The following is a 19198-nucleotide window of genomic DNA, read 5'->3' on the forward strand; positions in this document are numbered from 1 at the left end:
GCATGTCTGCTGTGTCTTGGCCAAATAAAACGCAGACATTTTAAATGTGTTTGTCTGTGTGTATGCAAGTGTGTGTGTATGTGTGCCTTGCCCTAGAGCCAAACAGCTGGCGTTGTGAGGCATCACTTCAGGTACAGCAGAAGTGGCAGTCAGCCAACGACTACGAAAACAACAACAACGGGGCGTATGAGTGATACTTAAGCTTAATGTGTGCGCTCGTACTTCGTCATTGTGTTTGTGTGCGAAGGCGTGCGAGGGTGAGTGTGTGCCAAGATGGTGCACTTGAGCGTGTAAAGAAGACGCCAGGGCGTCAATATTAACATGCGGCACAAGATTAAGTATACGCAAGTTGGCCACGAAATGCTCTACAAAGTTATTGAGTTCGTTTAAGTTACATTCTGTGTTTCTTTAATAATTATCAACATAAAATTAAAATAAAAATCGAAAAATAATGTTCATGGGAGAAAATTAACAAATTTAATTAGTTAAAACAAATTTAAAAATACTAAAAATAAAATTGAATATACAAATTCAAAATAAATTTGATGCCAAAAAGTAAGTAAAATAAGTTAATTTCACAATTTAAATAAATTCTAAAAAATAAATTCTTAAAAATCTTCAGTTCAAATTATATATTAAAATTCATTTCGAAATAGGTATTTACATATATTGCTTTAGGGCTTATGTTTAATTGAGTGGACTTTTGTTTTGTTAGCTGTTGCCTAGAAGGCCTGCTGCTAGAACTCTTTCAAGTTTACTGGCCTCTGCGGGCAGTCGAGTTAAGATTGCATAAACATTTAGCATGAAATGCTCATAACATTTTCCTGTATGTGTGTTTTTCTTTCTATTCGCTTCGCAGGCGCTCACCTACTGCGATCTGAAGTGCATCCATATGGGCGGTCTGGTTGAGGTGCTGCGACTTTATCCAGAGTACCAGCAGCAGTTTGCCAACGACATACAGCACGACTTGACGTTCAATTTGCGCGAAGGGTACGAGAATCAGGAATCAGATATTGGACCCACATTTCCATTGCCCAGCATCAGTGAGGATGACGAGAATCGAGAGGATGGTGACTGCGCCGGGGAACAGGACAAGGAGAATGGCAATGGCGGTGGTGCGGGCGGTGCAGGAGCTGCAGCCGGTGGCCCGATGTCCGCCTCCCCATCGCCGCATCACAGCATCAGCCGTTCGCCGCTGTTGGGCATGAGTAGTCCGCGACATCAGCGATTACATCAGCGTGGTCGCTCTTTGATTACGTTGCGCGAGACGAACAAGCGACAGCGTCCTTTGAATATGGCCAACAGCTTGGATCGCGGCTCTTTCGAGGAGGTGGAGCCCCTCGCAGAGGAGGAGGGAAGTGGCGGTGGTAAGCGGCCCTCGCTTGAGCGCCTTGATTCGCAGGTATCGACGCTGCATCAGGATGTCGCGCAGCTGAGCGTTGAGGTGCGCAATGCCATTAGCGCCCTACAGGAAATGACCTATTCATCGTCGGCCGCGATGAACTCTCATGGTTCACTCAAGTTTCCCCCCGCTCGCTCCATACCCAACATCAGTGGCGTTGCCGCAGGGCAACGTCTGGGTTTGGCTGCTGGCTGTGATGTGCCATTGATGGATGGCAATCTGGCGATGGCAGCCAGCGAGGCTGCTGCCATGCAACGTTGCCTTTCACATCCGCCCGAAGTTTGGGGCCGTGAAATGCAGTTGCAACCATCGATTGCCACGGTCACGGCGCCCAGCTCGAAGGCCGCATCGCCGGCCAGTGTAGAGGCCACGACGAAGACGAGTCGCAGCTGTCAAACCGATTTCTATCGCATTGATTTTCCCACCTTCGAGCGCTTTGTGCTGGCAAATCCGCGTTTAGTGCTCGGCCTGCTGGGCATTGAGCCGGCCATCAAGAATGAAATTGAGTTGCTGCAACAGAAGCAGACCTTGCAAATTTCGCCCTTGAATACAATCGATGAGTGCGTTTCGCCGCTGGCCGTGGAGCCGAGTTTAAGCAGCTCCAAGGAGCGTTTGCTTGGTACTCAAGCGCCAACGGCAGGACGCGTCTATCCGCCGTTGGATGATGAGAATTCCAACGACTTCCGCTGGACTATGAAGCATTCCGCTAGTCATCAGAGCTGCTGCAAGAGCACCGATGCGCTTCTGAGCACCGAGGAACAGGCATTGGTTGGCCAAGAGCAACAACAGTTGCACGAACAGCAGCAGCAGCAGTTGTTGCAACAACAGCAGCAGCAACAGCAGCAGCCGCAGCGCAGCAAACGCAGCATGCGACGCAGTGGCAGCGGAGGCAGCAACTCAAGTCTGTCGAGCAGCAGTTCCAGTTCAAATTGCCTCGTCTCACAGAGCACCGGCAATCTAACCACCACCAATGCATCGGTGCACTGCAGCAACAGCACGCACAGTGTGGCAAATACGCGACGTGCCTCCTGGAAGTTGCAACACTCTCGCAGCGGCGAATATCGCCGTCTATCCGAGGCGAATGCGGAGTACTCGCCGCCAGCCAAATTACCCCTGGCCATGCCCATGACGGTGGCAGCTGCTGTCGGTTATGGACAGGACGATGAGGAGGAAAGTGTGGAGCTGTTGGGACCGAGACGCGGCTCACGCAGCAGCAGCGTCGCCATGGTTGATGTGGGCAGCGGTGAGCCAGGGAATGGCAATGGCATTGGCATTGTCACTGCCACGAATGTGACAACGGGCAACACCACGAGCAACGGCAAACAGCAGCGAAGTCGTGTGCTGTTGGGCGTTAACCAGGCGCAGGCACAAACAATGAGTTTTCGCTTTTCAGCCGGCGATGCGGACAAATTGGAGAAAGGACTTCGCGGTCTGCCATCCACGCGCTCCCTCAGAGATCCCAGCGTCAAATAAGGCGAACGACCGAACATTGTTTATGGCTGGCATTTGTGTTTTGGCAGCTGGCAGTGGAATTGGAGAGGGACGGACGTGTGCATGTAGATGGGAGTTGAGAGGAATCTCCAATGTTTGCCATATGTAGACAGACAGAGAGAAAGAGAGAGAGAGGGACGTGTCTGTATTCGTGTATTCGTTTACATGCATGCCGACGTGCGTGATTTATTTCCTAATTAATACTGAAATACGAAGACGCTTGTACTTTTAATATCTTTAAGATACAGTTACAACACACTAAAACACACACACACACATATATACACACAACTAGCAGACTTCGGTTTGATTATCAATTTAGCAGTAAATAAGTTTTGTTCGATTTGCTTAATTTGATGCTGAGAGCTAGATTAACTAATGAAACTGATTGCCGACAGCTGTTTCAGTTAGTCAGCAGAAAGTTGCTTCAAGCTCCGATATTACTTTCATATCCTGAGCCTACAATTGATCATAAAATTTTAGATTTAAGTAGCTTTCAAAGAACTTCTACTTTAGTGTAAGCAAATGATCAACATTAACACTACATACATATTAATTGATAGCATATCAGATGATCACAAACATATTCTATTTTTTGATGATGCAAATAACTCAAGTGTATCTTTGGGGCTGTCAACGAGAAGTGCAAAAGAAAAGTTCAATAAATCGAAAATATATTTATCTGTCATTGCATTTATGCATAACACTCTCATATTAAAACAATTGCAATTAAAATAGTAGTATTAACAATTCAATGCATATAAACAAAAATATAATATATCTGAATGTTAAATGTCAACTACAGGAAAATTGGTGTATTTATGTATAATATGGAAACATCTATATACATTAATAGATTTTATGTTTGTTGCGAACAATTTAAAAATATAAACAAATTAGACCTAAACATGTTGAGAAAATTCGTGTCAAGTTTAATAGTTAGGTTGCGTGTAAGATATAAATTTTTAGCTGGTTGAAAAAATATAAAAACAAAAGTGAAGCGAAGAATATATTAAATATTTATAAATAAACAAAATAAATAAAATCTAAGTTATTTGACAATCGTTTGCGCTAAAAAATGAACAACAACAAGAAATTACTATTTTGCTTATAAAGTGAAATAATTGAATTTGTGATTTCAAAATATATCTGTAGAATGTTTAGAGGGGCATGCAACATCTATTTTTTTAAGAAATGCCAATGAAAATATCAGTGAAAGTTGATAAGGTGTAAATACTAATTAAACAAATTCTATGTTAATACTCTTAAGTGATAGTTGATAAATAAATAATCTGGTGTAAATACCGCTAAAGATAAGGAACTCTGTAAATTTCTAAACGTTTATTGTATATATGTATATTCATATTGTAAATGTTCCCAACAAACTATAAAGACTTGTGCTTCATTCTATGCTCGATGTAAGGCACTCTACGATAATACTATATTAAATTTAAACAAAAAGTACATACGACTTTTATATGTACTTGTATATTAAACAAAAAAATAGAAAGAAATACATATATACAGATACTCGATGTGTTTTAACCGGACGAAACTTCAGCTTAAACATAAGCAGCATCAATTGTAATTGTATGTACTGTAGTTTTAAAGTAAAATAATATATTTATATATACTATATAGTATATAAAAATACTCTATCTATGTTATAGATTTTGGTCAATAAGTTCAGCGGGGAGCTCTTGAACGTTTTTAAATGTTTTAATTAATGTTATTACACAAAAAGAAAAAGAACAAATGAAATATTCAATATTTAAATGAAATAAACAATAAAACTTGATGTCAAATTCAGTCAATGACTTTAATATTAATTGGGCCAGGTTAGAGTTGATTTATTGAGCTTTTTTAAGCAGCTTTACTTGCTCCTTTACTTTTTTTGGTTGTCATACACATTGTGTGCATACATACATATGTGTTATGCATATGGGGTTTACTTTAATGCGATTAACTCAATTGGCGAAGTGAAGTGAGACTATGTTATGCCACGTGTGTGTGGATGTAAATGTATATCTAACGTAATCCGATAACCTTATTGCCAAGTTTATTGCTCGTCGTTGTCAGGTCCATATGTCAATCGAGGTATTAAAGCCACAACCGGGCCACTTTGACAGTTGTCAATTGAGTGGGGTAAATACTTTGATTTTATGCCTTCATCATAAGGCATGCTATAAATGAAGTAGGCAACATAAGTATGCAGTTTGCTTACAGATAGTGTACGACATTTTAGCACAAGTTCATAAACATTGAGCTTTTAGTACAAAGCTAGCTAGGAAATAAAGCCACAGCCCTGGCATATAAAAATTCATTTAAAGCTTTCTCCTTTCAATGCTGCTGAATTTCTAAATATGTATTGTAGTGTAAGTGGTTAGTGCCTAAATCTGCGAATGGAAAGCTTTCTTGTTAAAAGCTAAAATGAAATTCTTAGTCTAGTCACCAACCCAAAGCTCTATAAAAGCTTTGTGCCTTTACAAAAAGTACCGAACAGTGGGAAATCCTTAAACTGTATTTTCCGGGTTGAGCTTAAAGCGCTTTAAAAAGATGCACTCAGCTCATTTTTGATAAGTAAGGTAACTGTTGGAGTTTAAAATAATTATGAAGCGAAACTTGTTAGAGAATATGTCATTTCATTATCCAGTAATTAGCGCAAAAAAAGCTCGTTATCTGGCGCAACCCCCGGCGACTTTATTTCAAACTTGAGACCGATTAAAGAGTGAAAAACTTTAAGTAATTCAACTGATAAAGTGCACTGTGTGATAAAACCTTTTCCCAAACTTGGCAGAAGGGTAACTAAATAATTATGCTAATAACCAGGAACTATAATGAAACTACTTTCATGCTTTATGTGAATTGGCAAAGTTAGAATAAATAAAATTAAAAAATGCATATGAAATTCCGTGATTCAAATTCAAGTTGGGATAACATCTAATGCAGCTGTCGGATGGTTTAATTAGTGTTGTCTCCGGCGCCGCTGGTTTAGATGGTTTTAATTACAATGGTTTTGAATCGCTGAGTCTGATAGCTCAAACCATTGGCAATTTGAGTTAGGCATGAAATGCGACCATTGTCTTAATTATACACAAATACAAATTGGTATATGGCATGCACTCTGATTCTCTGCTCGCAATTCGTGTCGGTCACCGAGACAGCAGAAGGACCTTTTGACTGTGACCCCAACATTTTCCCTGGTGTCACCTCTCCTCGACGACCGGCTGACATTCATGATGCCCCTTCCCGCTCCCCCTCGCAGCATTGCCACAACCATAACAATCGGTATTGATTACATGCACAACCAAAATGCGACTCGCACTCAGGCTCTGGCAACGAAGCATTGCGAATGCACATGATCATAGGCGACTTATAAATATTCTGACATTCCAATTTCACGCTATTTCAGATTGGATGCTTGTGTGGATCTATTTCAAATAATACTTATATATCATTTGGGTCAGCCTATATAAGCAGTTATTTTTCACAACTCTTTAAAACGTTTAAAAAATATATTTGGTGCCATAAAACTATTAATTCACTACAATATTAGAAATTGGCTCAGTAATGTTTTAACTCTTTTGATATTGAGCATTATGAGATAGAAATTGTACCTAGATAATAAAATATATACTCTAGTTTCAAACATAACATTCCTCTTTCTAAGACCGATATTCATTTGAAGAGATCTTCACTTCTTCTTGTCAGATTAAACATGCTGCTCGGTGTGAATTGCTTTTGAGCAGGGTATTAAAAATTGCAGCCATAATCGGAGCCTGAAGAGCTGTGCGCTATGGTCACAGTCATAAGCGTAATTTCTGCTCTAATTCTGTTGCAGTTTCCATTATAATGGCAACACGCTGGTAATGTGCGTGTCCTGTGAAGCAAGGACGAAACAGCTGGCCCTGTATTGCACCCTGTTCTCTGTGTGCGTCTTCATGTCCGGGTGTTTGGCTGAATGTCTGTGTCGGGTTTGTGTTTAATTGTGCCTCAATTCACAGTTGAAGTCAGCTCAAGCTCCAGCTGCTCTAGCTGCTGCTGCTTCTACTGCTGTTGTTGTTAATAGCCATCAACTCCAATTGAAATAAGGTAAAAGGATGTGCTTCAAAATTTTATTCGATAGCATCCATGCTGATTACAAATTTATGATGCCACTTCAAATCAATTGGCTGCTGACAACAACAAGCAAACTTCAATAATTTCTAATTTATATTAAGTAAAGTGCGAGTAATCGATGCAGAGAAGCAGCAGCAACAGCAGCAGGACATTGTTGTAGTGCTTGTCGAGGCAAAAGTTTTAGCACCACAACACGAGTGCAAAACGGAATCAGGATAAAAAACAAGTAAGAAAGCTACAGTCGAGTGTACTCGACTGTGAGATACCCGCTACCCATTTTGAATAAAAGCAATATATTTTGCGGTATTATTCTCAAAATATACCAAATATATTGGAAAAATACTAAAAATATACCGAATGGTATATGTGGTATATCGATAAAGTACCGCATTCAAAATATACCATAGACGGCTCAATATACCAGATTGTCAGCCAAAGTAACTAAGACCCCTAGTAAGTAGGCGTTTTGCCCATACAAAAGTATTTCTTTTATAACTTCGACAATTTTTTTTTTGATCGCAACCAAATTTTCAGGAATCATAACTACTATAGTTATTAGTATATATACCAAAATTCGCAACTCTAGCTTTAAAATTACGCTTGTTATTCGATTTTTTTGATTTGCGGGGGCGGAAGTGGGCGTGGCAAAAATTTGAAACAAACTTGATCTGCGTGCAAACATAACAAATGCTGTCGAAAAAAAATTATAGCTCTATCTCTCGTAGTCTCTGAGATCTAGGTGTTCATACGGACAGACGGACGGACACACAGACACACAGACACACAGACGGACAGACGGACAGACGGACATGGCTAGATCGTCTCGGCTGTTGACGCTGATCAAGAATATATATACTTTATAGGGTCGGAGATGCCTCCTTTTACCTGTTACATACATTTCCTGTCGGCACAAAGTTATAATACCCTTCTACCCTATGGGTAGCGGGTATAACTACTGCAACTTTTTGTACTACAATTCAATTGAACTGAGGAGCGAGTCAGTCAGAGAGTCAGAGGCAGTCACTGAGGCAGACAGCTGGCTGAGGTCCTTTTGCAGATGCGCGTTAAATGCATTTCAGCTGCGGACTTTGGAATGGATGGTTGTGTGTGTGTGGCAATAAGTCAGGGGCCTGATGCATGTGTCCACTGTCGCCTGCACTAATGTGCGGTTCATTAGACAAAGCTCACCACACGTCTCCCCCATGGGCTGCATTGCAATGTGCGGGTGTGTGGGCGAGTGTGCAGGCCTGTCTGTAAGTCAGCTGCTCAATACGCGTAATCGTATTAAAAGGATTCAAGGGACTAATTAGCACAACGCGTGGACAAGTCAAGCGTTGCCGCTGCTGCTATGTACGAGTTGCTAGCTGCCACTTGGCCATTGCAGCCGCCTGCCTGCTGACTGCCTGTCAGTTGCCACATTTGATTAGGCTAATGCATTTTTGCTCTAATTGCAGCTCAAAGTGCAGCAGTCTCCCCACCAAAATAAAACTTGGCCACAGAAAACGAGTGAACAAAAAAAAGCGACTACTAAGCAACAGAAAAGTGAGCGAAACTCGTAAAAAACTGTCTCAATTGGCTGACACGATGCACGAGGCAGGAACATCAAGCAGGTAACAAAGGAGCTGCAACTGCCATTGCAACTTTGGCGGCAACTTTTACGTTTGTGGCAACTTTTGAGTCAAGCAGCTCTTACTTTTATTTCCACTTCTTCGTCTTCCGTTTCTCCTTGCTGCTTCTGCTACTTCTACTTCTCTGCATCTTGTGGCTTAACAATTTTTATAAAAAGCGGAAAAAGTTGCAGCCTGCCACTCCCACCAAAGAACACGTACTCTCACCCCCCTCTACTCGCTACTCTCTACTCTTTACTCTCCTTTGCCTTTTGCCTGCCAGTTTTGTGGGCGAGTTTGTCAAGCGTATGGCACAAAGCATTCAGTTAATGCGTACTTAATAGTCAAGTCATAAATTTTAAATACTGCTAAATGGCTGCCTCAAGATATGTTCCGAGTGTGCTTATATGCCAGATACTCGCATTCACCATTCGCTCGAGTATGTAAATCAACGCATCCATATATCATTCGCAGCCCGATCGCAGCTTCGCATCGTGTCGTAGGATATTCCGCACCTCCCTCCTTAGACATGCTCATAAACGCACTTGTACACGCCACCGAAAATATTAGTAGCCTCTTGGAACAAGATAATGAAACCAACAAGAAAATTTATGAGTTTTTTCCGCATTTTTGTGGTTTTGCGTAGCTGGCAGCTCATAACTGGCCTCAAAGCCACAGTCTAAAGTGTTATGCCTGGCCATGATTACGAGTATTTCGCCATAGCTGCCAATCATCGTGGTGGACTTGATTTATTTTAACAGGCCATCTTTCTGATATTTTATAGTCAACATCTTCATTTTATTTTTGTACTTGTTTTATTTTGTATATGTTTTATGAAATTCACAATAAATTACTCTTCTTAATACGAATTTATGATATTTCGTTTTTTTTTTTATGTTTAATTTTGTTTTTTTCGTTTTTTATTGAATTTTACATGTTGCATTAACCCTTTTAATTCAACTTTTTAAAAATGAGGATGTGTTTTATACAACACAAAAACTTATTAATTTTAAAATAAATTTAAATCATTTTTGTTTTGCCATATATTTTTGATTTTCCTTGCAAATTTTTTCTAATCATTTTGTATTTTTTTTTATGTTTACTAATCCGCATAAAAAGGAGCTTTTTAACCTTTTTTTTACCTATATATTCCTTTTAAAATGTATTTACACGTTTTTTATAATGCGATGAGTTTTTGATTTATTGCAGATTGTAATGTGTGAACAATTATGTTTAATTCACAATATTTTAGAAAATATTGAATTCCTCTTGAATTATTTTTTATAAAATTTCATAGACAAAATTATTATCTTATTTGAATTTATGTTATTTTCCACTTTTGCCACTTCTTTGATGTATTTTGTTGCAAATTTTCTTTTTTTATTTCACATTTTATTTAACTTTACTAATCTGCAAACCACTTGGCTTTGGAGCCTTTTCTACATTATTTCTTTTAAAAAGCAAAATCGAAGAATATAAACGCAGTGTCTGCTTTGACTTTGGGAAATGTTATTGTCAGTCTCGATTTTCTGCATTTTCTTTGGCATTGGCAAAGAATTCAATTATTTTATCAGTCTTTATCTCTGTCTAAGTCTCTACTTTGTCTTCTTAACCCAGTTTGGAGTTGCGCAGCCATTTTTTTGTTAGGTTTATTAACTATTTGATCCTTTATCTATATATTTTCCTTCCTCTTTTTTTCTGCTTTTTCCTTGTAGTGATTCACTTTGCAGCTTGCTCAAAGTTAGCTTTTGCTTTCGTTTTACGACTTTGTCTAGCGCCGTCGCTTTTTTTTTTGCACGAGTGTATTTATGCGCAATGTGTCACCCACAATGCATACCACACACACACAGATCCATACACAGATGGCGATTGAAAGAGGATGAGAAGGAAGTCAGAAGCGGAGGCGAGTTGAAGAGCTTCGACGAGAGCATAAAAATGATGAGTTATTTGTTTTTTAGTGCATAATTTATGAGTTAAATGAGTTTTTCATATGCGAGTGCGTGTTATGCTCGACTCCGTTATGGCATTGGGCGTTGCTTTACAGATTTGTCAGACACACACACGCACACATACGCGGAGAGACACATTTACAAACTGAGTGGCAAACACACATATACATTAGCTCTCACACACACAGATACACACGCACACAGATGTGCTGCTTGGTTGGCTTTTTATTTATGACTTTTACGCGTGAAACTTCATTCGAAAGCGTTTAACTGGAAGCACACACAAAAAAGATTTTCCCAGCCACAATTTTCCCCAAGACTTGTAAAACTTTTGTAGCTCGCCTGCTAAACGTTTAACACACACACACACAGAGAGACACCCACAAATACATACTCGCTCTCCGACACACGCATATGGGACACTTAAACATGCTCTTTGTGGCTTGGTTTGATGGCAGGCACACGCACGTTTATCATGCAAATTGCGCCTAATTGTCTGGAACGGGATTTACTTGTGGCTCAAACTGGCACTACGCATATTTTGCACCCAGCTTGCCAAAAACTTGCCCTTGCCAAAACCAAAAAAGAAAAAAAAGAATATATAATAAACGAAAATGGCAAAGATGAGAAGAAAATCTGTGTGAAGGCATCCAAAGTGCGCATTAAATTTAACCCGAACCCAAAAAGCGACCGACGCCAGCGTGGCGTATACGTAATTTTGCATGGCAGCTTAGCAGACATTCTGATTTAATTGTTTTGCCCAACGATTCATATAAAAAATTACCCCATTTTTTTCGCCAATCGTTCGCTCTCTTCTCTCTCTCTCGCTTTCGCTTTACTTCGTTATGGTTGTTGTCCCTCGAAGCGTGTCCGCGTCTAACTGCATTGTGTCCCTTGCCCCAAGCTCTGTGTCTGTGTCTGTTTCGGTTTCTGTTTCGGTGCGCCCCACACTCCTTGCGACAACTTCCAACTCTGCCTTATTTAACGAATTGAGTTGGCAACTCCACGGACAAGTGGGGGCATTAATTTTTAACGGTAAATGCGCGAAAAGCGGCTCTGCTTTAAATGAATTGTTTGGCCATCCACGAGTCGACCCGCCGCACCACAGAGTCGCATGTAAATTAGACGCAGCTCCCTTTTTGTCTTTGTCCTCTCTTCTCCTCATTTCTTCGTATTTTTCTCGCTGTTTTCCAATGATTTTTCTGGTTGCTTTTTTTTTTTTTTTTTTTCATTTCTTTGTTGTAGTTACATGCGGACTTCTTGCCTTTCAATACACTGTCGTTGGGATTGATTGCCAATCCCATAAACTTGGGCACATTTATTTCAATTCAATTTATTTCAAAATTTATTGATCATCTGTAGATGAGAGAAGTAGCTGCAAATAATCATATATTTCGCAACGAAATTGAAACAGTTTGAAGAATGTGTTGAGAGCGTTGAGTAGGAAGATCATTTTACTGTGGATTGCGTACATGAAATTCGTGATAAAATTTTGATTTTGTGCCGTAAATTGAGTAGTTTTAATCATACTAAATTAATTAGTAAAAGTGTGACTTCATATATTATATTTGTGAAGAGGTATTAATTGAGCAGTCCATACATGGCAAATAAATTGATAAATGTTTTAAGTTATAGAATATAAAAAAAATTAAATTTTTAAAGAGCATTGATTAAAGGTTTATTTTAAAATTTAAAGTAATTATTGCGATTTATATTTCGCGGAACCTTTTGAACCTTCTTTAAATTAATTTTTAAATTTAAAGTAATTACTGAGATTTTGATTTCCTGAAACTTTGAAAAATTTTAATACTATATTTACATATTATTCATTTTCTAAAATGATGGTTAACAAATAATACTTTTGCGATGTTTGCTTTATTAAAAGATAAACGTTTAATAAATTATAAATGCTTTAGGTTCCACTACGTAAGAGTTCTCCCTAAACTTTGAAATTTTCAAATAGATTTTATTCACAGATTAATACTCGTATATATTTAAATTAATGGTTAACAAATAATAATTTTACGATGCTTGATGTAGTAAAATAAAGTGGCAAGTTGCAAAACACATATATTTTTTTACGTATGTTTTTATTTACAATTTATGGTGTTCGAAAAGATATTGATTGTCTATTTTACTTATCAACATAGAGTATGCTTTCTTCGTTACGATTTCCAGCGGGTTAGAAAAGTGTTTTGTATTTTATTTTTTACCAGTTTTTTGGGGGGCTTGCTGTTGTTTTGTCGATTGCTTTGGCCTTTGGCGTTCATTTGGCTACACTCGGCAATGGTATCTCTGCTTTGTGTTAACGTTTTGTTGCCTTAGTGCTCTGGGTGCTGTTCGTTGGTTGCTGCCACACAGAAAATATTTCCGGCTGTTGGTTGCCTGGTGTCGGGGCATGCCATCAATCTGACCTCTGCCCCGGGCCGACTCGAGCAATGGATGGCGATGGCAATAGCATTGGCAGCACTTGTAGCCTCTGGCCTTTAATTTAAAAACTCTTTTACGCCGTCTCGCCTCAAAATGCGCCGTCGCAGCGCCCAATAATGTGAATTTTATGTAATTGAAGTGGCAGCTGTTTGGGCACCAGGCAAAAAAAAAATAGCACAGGCAACAAAAAAATGAGAGGGGAAAAAAGTACAGAAAAAGAAAGAAATGGTAACGCGCAAGAGAAATGTAATAGCATAACTCTTTCTGCGGCTTAGGTTGGTTTTGTTGGCCCCAAAGGCATTTACGACAAAGCGACAAACTGCGGCGCTGAATTCAACTTGCTGGCAAATGGAATGAGTCCGAGTTTCAGTTGGCCCAATGACATTGGCTTACAGTGGCACTTGCACTTAAGATTGAGTTGGCCAGATAGTGTTAGAAACAAATGAGCAGCAAGTTATGCATTGACTCGATTATCACTTGACATTTCGTTTATGAAATGCAGCTACATACTTAATAGGTGTGCAATATTTTGGGATGTTTATTGAAATGATGCGTAAAGTACTTGAGGCTGAATGGGGAAATTGAACTAGAGAGGAGTTGAGAAATTTTAATATTAAAAGAACGATGAATATATCTCACTTTCCTTTTATTGTAATCTATTTTAAATTGAATTGTTTTTTCTCATTATTCTCATGAATATTTATAAATAATTTTGTTATCAAATTGATCGTTATTTAAGGACAATGTCAAAGATATATCATAAGAACAATAAGTATCAGAATTTATGAAACAAAAAAAGTACAAAGTAATAAGAATGTTCGAGAAATTAAAATTTAAAAAGGTTGAGAAATTTTAATATTTAATGATTATCTTCCTTTTATATGGGCATTTAAATGCAGCATAATTGGACATCAGTTTGCTGTCAAATTCAACTAAATTAAAAGGCATTGCTAAAGTAATATAACAAGAATAAGAAGAAAATAAAGAGGATAGAATTTTCTTAAAAGACGTACAAAGTACGTGTCGGCCTCACGAAAGTTAAACTATTATGCTCGTTTAAAATTTAAATATGAAATAAGGGAAGAATCTTTCACACTATCTTTTTATTGCTGTTTCTTAAAAATTTAACTTTTTTTTTGCATTTAAATGCAGAATATTTTACAGAAACTTGTTATCAAATTAAGCTGAATTCAAAAGCTGTTCGAAGTAACATAATATAATATAAGAATAAAAACCATAAATATCTATTTATATCTCACGTTAATTTCAATCATATTAAATCAATTTCTCAAAGAAAGAAACTTAAGTGCAAAATATAGAATTTAATGTAATGATTATGTATTGTATCTTTTTGTTTTTATAACGTATGTAATAAAACAGACGCTTCTCTATATGTATTCATATAATTCCCAACATCAGTTTTCGTATTTAACATTTGACTTTTAACTCATGCGCTTTACGCCAAAGCGGATTACCAGCTGAATTCGCTTTTCATTTGTTTGCAATTAAGCAGCTAGAAGTTGCTTGGTTATCGTGAAACTAAAAAAACATCCAGCAGATTCAACTTTCAACCAGCATAAAGTGAATTTCATTACTTTTCAATTAGTCGGGGCTTTTTTTTGTGTGCTTCATGTTTTGACTGCCGCCTATGCAAATATTTGCTTATTTTTTAATTTTTCTTTTTTTTTTGTAGAAATAGACAACAGTTTTTGGCATTGGAAGAAGGCCAAAGAGTCTCAGCAATTCTGCAGCAGCTGCATGCAAACAGACCGCTTGCATGAACCATAAAAAAAAATGCAAAGCGGGCAATATGCGTCTTTAATTAAGGTCAAAATAAATATACCAAGCGTTCCTTTTGTGCGCCAGCTTGTCTTTGAGATAAATGGCTGCCAAAAAGGGCTCTCTCTCAATCTGTGTGTAGTGGTGGGTGAATTGTAGTGGGGTAAGGGGGGAAAAGGATGCGGCGGGTGGTCGATTTGATAAATAAGTGGGGAAGTTCGGCCGCAACTGCTTTGGGCAACTGGCGGCTGTTTTACATTTTGGCTTTTGTTTTACACTCGTTATACACTTACTCAAAGGGTATGTCATCTACGAAAACAGCTACGCAGCAGCAGGAAGTGGGAAATAAGAAAATTAAAAGATAGTCAGATTTGAAGCTTTTGTTGATGGGAAGAATTTGTTAAATCAAATACCATTTAGCAATTTTATCACATTTGAAGAGAGCATTCATTATTCTTTGCACCAGCTCTAACTGCCCGCGTTTTTTCCATACTTTGCACAATTTTGTGTTTTGTGTTGATTTTTGGTATTTTCTTTTTTGTCGGCCGCGAGTTTCGTTAATTGCCGAAGGACGGGCATGTATAATTGTGCCAATCCTGTCTACCGCCCCCTTTTCCTCTGCGATTCACTTTGTTGATTTTTTATTTAAGCATTTATTTTTTTTTTTTGCTTTTTTTGTACTGTGTTTTGTTGTGTTGGTTTATTTATTTGCACTGGCATTAAAATAAAGTACATTAAATAAATAAATTAAATTTTGCAAGCTGCACAAAGGTCATCGATGTGAACTGCGTGAACTGTGCGTCTTACTGGGAAGGCCAAGCTCATTTTTATTTCATTCTGGATGCGAAAGCTGCCCTCGGTCGAGCCCAAGTTCGCGACCGTGTCGATTTTCACATTTGTGCCAATGAATTTTTACGCATTTTACGTGCTTTCGCTTCATTTGCAACCCTTTTTTCACTCTCTTTTTTCTCTCGGTTGTTTTGTTTTTTGTCGCCTTTTTTGCTGATGTTGTTGTTGTTGTGCCCGTTTTTGTGGCACATTAAAAAATTACAGCGCATTACGCAAATTAACCTCAGACTTAGCAACGCCTTTTATTATTATGTATATGGCCGAGGTGTTTGCCTCAAAAGAATCATTGACGACAACAACGCAAATTGCGCATACGCCACGTGATTGCGTGTTGCTTTTGATTTTTTATTTCATTTAAAGCGATGATATTTTAAATAATTTTCTGCCTTTTTTGTGTTAAAGGTTTTCATAAAAAATTCTGAGCTCAGTTGCGTTGATTGGCAATCAGTCAGTCAGATAGTCAGTGCAATTACTAAAAACATTAAAAAGATGACTGAGGATAAATTTGCAATATATTGCAGCTTAAGACTTGATTTGTTATTGTAATAATAGCGTTTTTTGTTTGCAACATACATAAATAAATATTACATTTTTTTTCGAAATAATTAAAGAATTTTTTACTCAATTGTGTGTGCATTTAATTATGTGTAAGCGCATTGTTTATATTTATTCGATTACAATGATTAACTAACGAGAAAATACGAATGTTTGTACAAGTAACAAATTATTGCGAAATTCCATTTACTTTCAAGTGCTTTTTAGATTTAAATTGTTTGCCATTTGGCAATTAATTTTAAATGTAACTAGTTAATTGAGCTGATTTAACTGAGTTTCCAATTAAATATGCATTTTCAATTCAGACTCAGCATGGGGAAAAGCGATATTGAAGGCGTGGGTGCGACAATTCAATGTGAAACTGGTCTAAAAATAAAGCAATTAGATACACAAATGGTTTAACAAACGGCATATAAACACACTGTTGCAACAGACGAAGAATCGGGGTCAGCAACATAAAGGAAAAAAGGAAAAGCCAAGTCTGCGTCTGGCAGCTAAAGGTTAAGCAGAAGCTGCTCACTCGCTCTCTCTTTTCGACTCGTTGAGTGAGCCACAACTAGCCAACAACTACAACTAAAAACAAAAACAAAGAAACAATTACAAAACTGATTAGAAAATCTGGGCAGGCCGAGCGAAGAGCAAACACGAACAGGACATTGTTTTGCTTACGCCCACAGCTCACTGTAGCTCTGAAGGACTCAGGACTATCTCTTACTGGGGGCAGGAAAAACAACAAACCGCACAATTTGCAAAAACAACAATGACCATGATTTTGGGGTCACACAAAAAGCGGAAAGTCAGAAGCAAAAAAAATGTTATATACATATATATCTACAATATAAAGAAAGCAGAAAAAGCAAAGACAAAGGAAGAGCTTCAATTGTGTGTGTGTGGGTGTATGTTGTGTAGGTGTTTTGGGTGTGGGCGTATAACGGGAATCGAAATTGACACGCTCACTAATGCGTTGGGTTTGTGGCATGAACGCTTCAGTCGCAGTCGCAGTCTCAGATTCAGAACCAGCAGCAGAAACAGAGCCATGACAAACTAATCGACTTAGTCGGCGACACCTTAAATATTCCCAGAAAACAAAAAGGAGTCAAACTCGTGTCGCGTGGGCAGTGAGAGTGAAAGAGGTGTGTGCCCATCTAAAAGGACAACAAAAGCCTAAAAGGGATGTCACATTTTGTGGCTGTCCACAGTATGCCTTCGTTGCCTTTTGTTTCTGTGTGTTTCTCTCTCTTAGCTGGCAGCTTCAATTCATTTTGTTTAGTCTTCAGTTTGGCTTTTGGGTCCTCGTCTATAATTTTTTCGGCTTTTTTCATGTTCACTCTCTCGCTCTGCGCTTGGCAAATTGCAGCTGGACAGCTGAACAAAATGTGTTTCGAACTCAACTCGACTTGAATCGAATCGAATCGAGTCGAGTAGATGTAACATGTTTCGTTACGTTTTGTTTCGGTTTGCTGCGATGCCACTCGATACGAGATGCGATGGCAAACCAGGCGATAGGATTCGTTTCAGGTTTGTTGTTAGAATTTTCTCTTCTTTTTTTTGGGGCTTGGAGTTGCACTCAAACTGAAATAAATTTCAGTCAATCTTGTTCGATGCCAATAACGATAACAATAATTGCTGTCCAGGGACAAATATGTTCGCCATTTTCCAATAGCGTCAACCGAATGTTTCGTCTAATAAAAAATGAACCCAGCTTGCGACACAGCTGGGCGACGAGTAAAAGCTTTTCTCTGTCTACGTGTGTGTGTGTGTGCTGATGTGTTTCGCTGTGTGTGTGTGTGCGTGTGTGGGTATTGGCTAGTCTGTGACCATGCGAAGCGTTCAATGTTTTGCTTGATTCCACATTTGTTTGTTCAATGGATTTGCCTTCGCCTGCTTTTCGATTTTCAGTTCACTTCCTATTTTTTTTGTTGCTCATGTATTTTTTTTTGTTGTTGCTAGTCCTTTTATGTTTGTTTTTGTTATTGTTTTTTTTTTCCTCTTCTGTTATTTTAAAGACCCCTCAAAATCGATTTGAGTTAAACGTTCGTCTTGCACAATTATTTGTTGTCCTTGTTTTTGTTTTCGTTGTTGCTGTTGTTGTTGTGCAGTTTATTTGTTTGTATTGGCATTTCACGAAGCAGAGCGCAAAGCGTTTCAGTTTTTGGCATCAGCGATTTTTACAGGATATACCATATATATTGTATACTATATAAGTGCGTGTGTTGTGCTCTGAGTGATTGCTTGGGATTTGTTTGCGTTCGAGTGTGTGAGTGTGCATGATATGGACAGCTTACAAATTCGGGCAACTTTTCACTTTTGTTTGCTCTTGAAAGTGTTACTATCGAAAGTGCCAGTATTGTACTATAAACAAAAATGTGCTTTAAATTGCTTAATAATTAAATAATGCATTCGTTTATATTAAACCGATTACCACTTAGCGTATGTCCAAATAAACAACGCTTGTTATGAAAGATTTCAATATTGTGACCGACAGGTAAACACAATTAAATTGCTCAGCATTTGGTGAATGCAAATTTTGCGAGAGAGGCAAGCTCACACATCAATAATTAAATGAGATTAGCTATGGTCGACTGCATAATGAAAATAATGTGAAATTAAACCGAGAACACACGCTTATAAACAATTAGAAAATTGCAGTAATTATAGCAAATATATATTAATGTTATGCAGATTATTGTGAAGTTGATGTGAGCAATTAAAACGAAATAGCAATTAAAGAAATCTCACTAGATGTTGTTAATATGCTGAAGCAATTCACTATCTCTTTGACCAGAAAGCAAACGGCTTAGAATAGTATTTGTTGCCCGAATTATAATTACCTGCAGTGGCGATCGATGCTGGGCCAAAGTCGAAAGTCATTAGAAGCAGTCAAAAGGACATGCACATTCAGAAAGGGCCACAAAATGAACGGACAACAAGAGTCCTTTAGAATCTGTGACTCAGACTCTCTGTCTCTCTATCTGGATTTCCGGCCTGCAATCAGGCAAATCCTATGCTTTGATAGA

The 19198-nt window shown here is 38.3% G+C and overlaps 1 protein-coding gene across 4 annotated transcripts in view; it reads left to right on the forward strand.

Annotated features, from left to right (window-relative positions):
- The window catches only part of LOC133841770 (potassium voltage-gated channel subfamily H member 8), a 63754-nt gene extending 59092 nt beyond the window's left edge, over positions 1 to 4662 (forward strand). For 2 of the 4 annotated variants that reach the window (XM_062274486.1, XM_062274485.1), the window contains exon 17: positions 860 to 4662. In XM_062274486.1, the coding sequence (XP_062130470.1) occupies positions 860 to 2875 (2016 nt within the window). In that variant the 3' untranslated portion in view covers positions 2876 to 4662. The remainder of the gene's footprint in view (positions 1 to 859) is intronic. The other 2 variants (XM_062274487.1, XM_062274488.1) reach the window with 1 other exon arrangement.
- The last annotated feature ends 14536 nt before the right edge of the window (positions 4663 to 19198 follow it).

This window comes from Drosophila sulfurigaster, chromosome 3, assembly GCF_023558435.1.
Source record: "Drosophila sulfurigaster albostrigata strain 15112-1811.04 chromosome 3, ASM2355843v2, whole genome shotgun sequence".
In the NCBI taxonomy this organism is placed as follows: Eukaryota; Metazoa; Arthropoda; class Insecta; order Diptera; family Drosophilidae; genus Drosophila; species Drosophila sulfurigaster.